Source organism: Cimex lectularius, unplaced genomic scaffold, assembly GCF_000648675.2.
Source record: "Cimex lectularius strain Harlan isolate CLEC.00 unplaced genomic scaffold, Clec_2.1 scaffold29, whole genome shotgun sequence".
Classification (NCBI taxonomy): domain Eukaryota; kingdom Metazoa; phylum Arthropoda; class Insecta; order Hemiptera; family Cimicidae; genus Cimex; species Cimex lectularius.
In genome coordinates this window covers 1,693,776-1,701,777 of record NW_019392675.1, presented here as the reverse complement: position 1 = coordinate 1,701,777, position 8,002 = coordinate 1,693,776, and the positions used below count along the sequence as shown (strand labels likewise).

The following is an 8,002-nucleotide window of genomic DNA, read 5'->3' as shown; positions in this document are numbered from 1 at the left end:
AAAATTAGTCAGTAAATGCATCCAAAATCTCCAAAACCTGGGGAAACACAACAACCTGGTGATGTCTTGGGTGCCAGGGCACAGGGGAATTTTGGAAGAAAGCAGACAGACTGGCCAGAGGAGGATCTGCAAGACAGTACATAGGCCCCGAACCTATTCTTGGGATAACAAAAACAAATTTAGAGTCCTCCATCGCAGAATGGATCCAAGCAAAACAAAAGGAGAAGTGGATAAACTCTAGCGGTGCTAGACATAGTAAACTTATGATGAAACAACCCTCACCGACACTGGCAAAAACACTGCTGCAATTGGAGAGGGCCAAACTCAGAGGAGTGGTAGGACTACTAACCGGTCACTGGCATCTGAGAAAACATCTACGCAACATGGGTCTGTACAGCGATGATCCCATTTGCAGATTATGTAATGAGGAGGAAACAGCCACTCATATCATCTTCGAATGCGAAGCAACAGCTCAATGGAGGTTTAACCTAACGTACGGAAAAAAACTTAGGGAATCAAATTGCAGCAGCAACAGCCAATGACCTGATACTTCTAAGAAGAAGGATTGAGTCTATTGACTGAACTAAGGAACTAGGAAGGTACGATAAGCCAGAAGGCTGCAGTGCCTGGGGAGTACAAACCCCGCTTCCTAGTATCCTTTTCTACCATACCATACCCTTATGTAAAAGTGGGATTAATTTAGAGATTAATGTAAAATTTGATTATTACTTCATAATTTTTTTAAGATATACTCTTATAAGATGTATCTTATAAGATTAAGATTAGAGTAGGAGCTGGCCTCTTTATGATCTGCGCACTGTGACTAGTGGTTTATTGAGTATCTCCATTTCTGGACCTTATTAAGCTTAAGGCTTTTTTACCATATCCCAAATCTTTTTAAGGACTCCCGTTTGTATCCTTTAGACTTGGAATTTTCCTCTCCCAGGAGTAGGAATCTCAGCCTACATAAGTCTTTGCACCAACAGAGGTCATGTTCTGTTGTCTCTTCTTCTCCCTGGCAAAAGCATATGCCTCCAGAGTATCTGGTGTCCAGTTCTACTATAATTTACTGTAAGTCTTAGCATGTACTAGATTGAGCAGTTCTGCAGTTTGGTTCTGACATGGTCCTTTGATGTCCTTTTTCATATACCTATGTTACAGGCCACATTCCCATTGAATGGAGAACTTATTTTTAATCCATTGTCTGATGGATCCACATTGTATCTACATTGGACTTTACCGGCGATGCGATAATTGCCCCTCAGTGCTGCATGGCTGTCCAATTAGATGGCTATTCTTTTGTTAATAATATCTAGGCCTTTTAGTCTCCTTGGCACGGTGTTCAATAGCCACAGTCAGTGGCCTATTGCCGAAGGCTTATATGAATTCTAGTCCTTGGTTTATTTCCATAAATATCAGCTCCTGAATACTCATTTCAGAGTCTTCTGTATACAAAATAAGGTTGGCATTAACTGGTTGTTATCAAATCTGAATTTAGGAGTGATGGCATCGCCAGAACCCTGTCTGCCTGAAGCTGCTCCCAATGTTTTAATTGCTCCTTGTTATGTGTGTAGACTATTTAAGCTGTCCATGTCTAAGAGCCTAAGGATTGTGGCTCCAGCCTCTCCCTGGATAAAGATATGCAATGGTGGTAGATTCAAGGACTTCCTTTCCAACAGTGGTGGTCAAACTGCACCCAGGCGCTCTAGTCTCTGGGGATTAGCTCTAATGTCTTTGTCCACCAAATCACTGGTTCCTAGACTAACATAGATCTAACAACCGCTGTGCATAGCTGTAAGGACATATTTGGATTTGGTCCGCAACTTTTCCCGCAAAGGCGTTTTCATCTATTAATGGCAATTTTTGCTCTCTGTGTCGCAATTTGCATTAACATATTCCTTATACATGGATTATTTAAAAATACAAGACCATTATTTCAGTTCTTATGTGAATAGAGAGGAAGGACATCAAGAAAACAGATTTTCAAGGTTTAGTCTGATAAGCAAAAGATAAAGTTTGCCGGCAATTAAGTGTTTAGTAATCATTCATTTCCAATACACTCTCAAATCTCACAATAAACTTAAGGCAAGGATAAATAATTTAAAGCATGTCAAGGGTTTTTGTGAAGCAACAATAAAACATTTTGTTGATATCATTTTTTTAATTATAAATCACAATAAATTTTCTGGGAATTTCAAACTAAATAAATAAGATTAACACAAAAAAAAGAACATGTATAATTGAATTTTATCATATTATAACAAGCAAGAATGAATATAAGCGTTTCATATAATTTTCATAACAAGCTGTTCGATGTTAATTAAAAACAAAAATGTATTGAATTTGCTCATTTTCCGTATTAATATGGACGTAACTGGATACATTTTGATATATTTAAAGAAAACACACATTCAAACATGCACGCACACATAAAACTCTTACATTTGCAAGCACACAGTAATTAATATTTATTTTTATGTTTAAAACATTCATTATGAAATATTAAATCACAGAAAGTAGTAGTGAATTAAGTTTATAAATATGTACAAATTGTACATTAATTATGAAATAAACAATCATAGTTGATGTATATTTGAGTATATTTTCAAATTACAACGCATATCCAATTATAAATATAGCCATTTATTTAACATCAAGTAACAATATTTTGATTGGGAATTATATTTAACTCATAAAACGATGAAGTTAGATGAGATCCTGATGTGCAGTGGTAGAGTTGTGAGATTATTTTCACTTTCATATGTTATTATCCTGTTTATTGTTTCCCCCTCAACATTTCTTTTCTTTTAATGTATTACAACGTTTACAATTAACGATATTTTCACAAGGCTGGCTCATGTTATTTGTTTATCTTTTTTTTTCCATTCTTGTGTCCATGTACCAATGTTGCTAAACAAAATAAAATGTTCATAGGCTAAATATTTTTGTTTGCAATTTTACTGTAAAATATTCAATAAATTGTACCATATAGTTTCACTCAATCGTTCTGGTTACGCACTCTTTTCTCCCAAACTTCGAATAAAGAGTTTCTCTTTTTTTGTATGGGGGATGTAAAAGGTTCACATTCCTGCAACAATATAAATATGCTTTAAAACAAAAAAATCTGTTAAAACCATAAATTTAATTTCATTTTTTTTTAACACGGGTATTTAAATTATGAGGTTATATGAACCCTCAGGGTGTGGGGTTTTTGCAGATTTAACAACAATCAATTAAACAATTTTTATTACAAATTTAATATTATTAAAACCAATTATTCAAAGACTTTCTCTAAAGTACTATCCGGTGCATTCCTAGATTTAACAGACTTTTTATAGGGTCTGACACCTGGGCATGCTTCACTCCTTCTACTCACTCCTTATTGCCTTATCCTGAAATCCTGTCTAACGGACCACTGCTTCAGAGTGAGGTGCAGCAATGAGTTCTCGGAAATCAGACTCATACATGCTGGTATCCCACAAGGGAGCATTCTTGGTCCCATTCTTTATATCATTTATACTACTGGCCTACCTATACACCCCAATACCATCACCACCATCTACACCATTTACTATGACAGAGGCGTCACTGCAATTTTGCCCTCTAACTCGAATCCTAACCAAGCTAGCTCCAATATTCAATATCCAAGAACACCTTGAGGATGGTGCAAAAAATGGAGGACAAGACTGAATGAAGAAAAATGTACCCAGTGAACATTCACATTGACAAAACAGTCTTTGTACATCAACAACAAAGAGATACCGATTCCATTCAAGTCAAATACTTTAAAATTCGGACTATATCTGGACAATAAACTGATGGGGAATCTCCACAACTTAAGGGACAACAACTTAACAGAAGATTTGGACATCTACAAAGACTTCTAGGACTGAAATCCGTGTTGACTATCAACACTAAACTAACCTTATACAAAACTTTACTGCGACCACTTTGTAAATACCAACATACTGTGGGGTTCTGCTAAGCCAACCAGCGCATTCAATCAAAAGTCCCCAGACAAATAGTCAAAGGACATTCTTTTTGCCAACAAACTGATCCATTCCCGATTCCAAAAGCTTCACACCAACCTATCTGTCCATCTTAATCCTACTGCTCAAACTCTCTCTACACATTCCCATTCTGAGAACCGCCATGTTGCCTTAATCAACGATGGCCTCGAAATCTCCTTGCCCCTTAACCACAGTGAGTACCAGCATTGGCTGGTTTCTCATGGCAGGTCTTCTCCAGATGTATCGCTGGCATTAGTGCTAGTGCTGTGGCCATGTGAAAAAATGTTTTGTGATCACATTTGTACTGTATACTAATATGTATAGGTTACAAATTAGAAAATATTCTTTAATATGTTTTATTTACAGTCATTCCTAAAACAATATATTTTTAAAAATCCAGCTTATTTTGGATCACCAAATGTGCAAAATTTATAAATTTCGACTATGGAGTAATACAATTAACATAATGTAATTATTAAATTCACTAATTTTGTGGTCTGCTTGACCAATTAATATATTCAATTAATTAAGGTGTTTTAGTTGAGATAAAAAAGTCAATAGCACGAGCGGGATTCGAACCCACGACCTTCGGCTAGATACGCCGCTGCTCTACCACCTGAGCTATCGTGACCTCGATCCACTCGGACATCAACTCCCCATCTCAACCCCATCGGCGTATCTAGCCGAAGGTCGTGGGTTCGAATCCCTCTCGTGCCATTAACTTTTTTTCATCTCAACTAAAAACCTTATTTAATTGTAATGTTTAATTGGCCAAGAGGACCACGAAATTAGTGAATTTAATGAATTAACTGAAGTACACTTCACTAAAGCTCTCCGTTGCCATTTCAATTGTCGTCGAGAATCCAAACCGATTACACGACATTTGAAAAATGGCAAAAGGAGGGAAAACTCATAAGGTGGGGTTGAGATGGGGAGTTGATGTCCGAGTGGATCGAGGTCACGATAGCTCAGGTGGTAGAGCAGCGGCGTATCTAGCCGAAGGTCGTGGGTTCGAATCCCTCTCGTGCCATTAACTTTTTTTCATCTCAACTAAAAACCTTAATTAATTGTAATTATTAAAGCATGTTTGGGTTTTTAAACGTTTATCCACTTAACCATTCCAGCCAAACTTGAGCTATTTGTTGGTTAATGTGGGTTTCCAATAATTTTGGACTACCTCTATCCTCACTGTTTCTGCCTGTTAACCGACTGATTTGCTTTATCAAAGGACAGCTGACAAAATAACACACATATCAGTTGAACATGCAAGAAGCCAAAACACACCGGACTGCATGAAATAGGCAGACAAAAATAAAACTAGGTAATATACCATTTATGAAATTACCTTTTCATCAAGCAAATTTGGATTACTTGATACAGATCGTAGCTGTCCCATTGATTCGTTTCCACTGTCTGTGTCAGATTCTTTATCTGCACCTAGTGTCACAAGGTTGGGCTGGGAACAACGAACTAATTTCGCTCTTTCTGTCCTAAATAAATTAAAAACAAAATTAAAGGACAGTGTTAAAGTTATTGCACTTAATAAATAAAAAAATATGAGTATGAGAATGCTAAGATGGGGGGGGGGAGTATTTTTGCAAACTGAGCCTTTTTTTCTCTTTTTTTTTTTTAAACCATCACAATTTTTTCCGGGTCTGCTTTGCATTTGAAGTTAATATGGCTTGGTGTTTTCTTCCATTGTCATTCTATAACTTACACATGGGGTATCGTTGAATATATACATGGTCGGTGTTTTTAAATATGCCAGTGACTAGTAGCCTTATCACTACCCGCAATTTTACCCTGTATATTGTCTAACTGCTTGCCAATTTTAGTGTGGGTTCTTTACTGTGTCTGGCACTTCTAGAAAGCACACATTTCTGGAAATGGAGGAGACTATGTTTGACCTTGTCATTGCATTTATAGATTGTGAGCTTATAAATGGTCTGGCAGATCCTCTTCTGGTTTGCTTATTCATTACCCAAATTTTTTTGTCCTGGAATGCAAGTTATTTTCAGGCTGTAAGGTTTTTACAAGGGGCCCGGCCCTTATGAGGCTTTTCAGCATCTCAGGATGAGGACATTCACGTAGCCTACCCAGCAGTTTTATTAAAAGACAACTGAGCCACCATGATTCTGTTAAAAGGAGAACTTCAGCTTCTTCTCAAAAGGAGATCATATTAAAGACTTCTTCCCAGCCATGCATCACAAGTTTCGTATGAATTAATATCACCTATAAGATAACAGGTCATGGGAAGAACATGGCATACCTTCACAGGTTTGATGTAATGTTTGTCCTTGTGACAACATGTCTGTACATTGAGTGGTTGCTTCATATTCAAAGATAATAAACTCTGGACACCAAGTAGACTGGAATACTGATTTTTCTAAAGTTTTTGATAAAGTAAATCACACAATACTGTTAAGGAAACTAATGGATTATGGTTTCACCGGAACTATCTTGAATTGGTTATCCAGCTTTCTTTCCGACTGAAAACAAATAGTCAAAATAAAATCATTTAAATCATGTCCCTGTGCGGCTTCCTCGGGAGTCCCGCAAGGGTCTCATCTTGGACCAGTTTTGTTTCTCTTATTTATTAATGATATCCATCTTGCTCTTCCTTCTGCTCAATTTTTATTATTTGCTGATGATCTGAAAATCTATTCCATAATCACTCCTCCTTCCGATTGCTTACAATTACAAAATTCTATCAATAATGTNCTTTAATTGTATTTTTATATTTATCATATATATTTACCATTTATATTATTACCATGTATATACGTCCTTATTCTTTTTATATATATTATTTATATTTTTTGTTATTGTAAAATGTCTTTTTTATAGTGGATTTCGATCCGTAAATAAATAAATAAATAAATAATATGGGTTGGCAGTTTCGTCCATTGTCGTTGCATAACCTGCTCATCATTGAATATACCACTGCTCAGTGGTTTTTCAAATGTCAGTGACTAGCAGCTTTATCAATCCCCTGAGCTTTATACTGTTTAGCTGTGTGAGTTTGCCAGTTTTGATGAGAGTTCTTTTAATGTGTTTCTCGGAAGTTTGTCCACTTCTCCATTTGATTTTTGTACATCCATTCTGAAATGGAGTGGTTTGATCTCATTATCCCACCTATACATTCTGGATCTATATATGTTCACATAGATCCTCACCTGGCCAGTTTATTCGGCCTGTTCAAAATTCTTTTGTCTCTGGCTTTCAAGTAATTGTAAGGTTATGTTTTCACATGTTTTGAAAAGTTTGGATGCATTCTCCTATTATTTTGGATATGACCATTTTACTTGCTAATGCTTTCAGATGCTTTGCATGGCTGTCTGATTTTATGAGGACTGTTACACACTGATAAAAGTGTAACCTCTTTTAAGATTTTCAATGGCAGAAGCATTACAAGAATGTACTTCAGCTGAAGGACTGAATTGTACTTCCCTAATGAGTTTGGTAGCTGATGCTTTGGTCTTGTAGAGAATATTCCTTATCCGGTTCCTGGTTTTGGGGCCATCTGTGTACCTATTGCATTTGATTTGATGATTTCTTCCTCTCCTTTGTAGTCGGTTAAAATATAGGATGTGTGGTGATTAGTGACTGTTAGTCGATGATTATTCGGAGATCATTCCAGACTGCATCTCACGATCTCTGAATAATAATCGCTTTATAGGATGTTGTAAAGATGGATTATATGACCAGTCCCCATTTCTAGGGTGTCGGATTTATTTATTTTATTTATTATTGTCATTTGCCCTGAATGGTTTCATTGTTTTCGGGGGGTTCGCAACAGCAGAGGTCATATAAACCCTCAGGGTGCCGGTGTTTTTGAAAAAAAGCCCATTTGTAAGTATGTCGGGTTCGAATGCAGGGCCGCTGGATTCGAACCCGGGACCTTTACCTTACAGTGATGAGCTCCGTGTCAAAGTCTAAACCTTGCGGCCACCGACGTCCCCTATAAAAGTTAATGGCATGAGAGGGATTAA

General features: G+C 36.8%; 1 protein-coding gene across 8 annotated transcripts in view; it reads right to left on the bottom strand.

Moving 5' to 3' along the window:
- Positions 1-2,219: 2,219 nt before the first annotated feature.
- Positions 2,220-8,002, bottom strand: part of LOC106668937 — a 61,886-nt gene continuing 56,103 nt past the window's right edge. For 6 of the 8 annotated variants that reach the window (XM_014398150.2, XM_014398144.2, XM_014398145.2 and 3 more), the window contains 3 exons: positions 5,356-5,500; positions 2,986-3,088; positions 2,220-2,910 (listed from right to left, as the gene is read on the bottom strand). In XM_014398150.2, the coding sequence (XP_014253636.1) occupies positions 2,999-3,088; positions 5,356-5,500 (235 nt within the window). In that variant the 3' untranslated portion in view covers positions 2,220-2,910; positions 2,986-2,998. The remainder of the gene's footprint in view (positions 2,911-2,985; positions 3,089-5,355; positions 5,501-8,002) is intronic. The other 2 variants (XM_014398148.2, XM_014398149.2) reach the window with 1 other exon arrangement.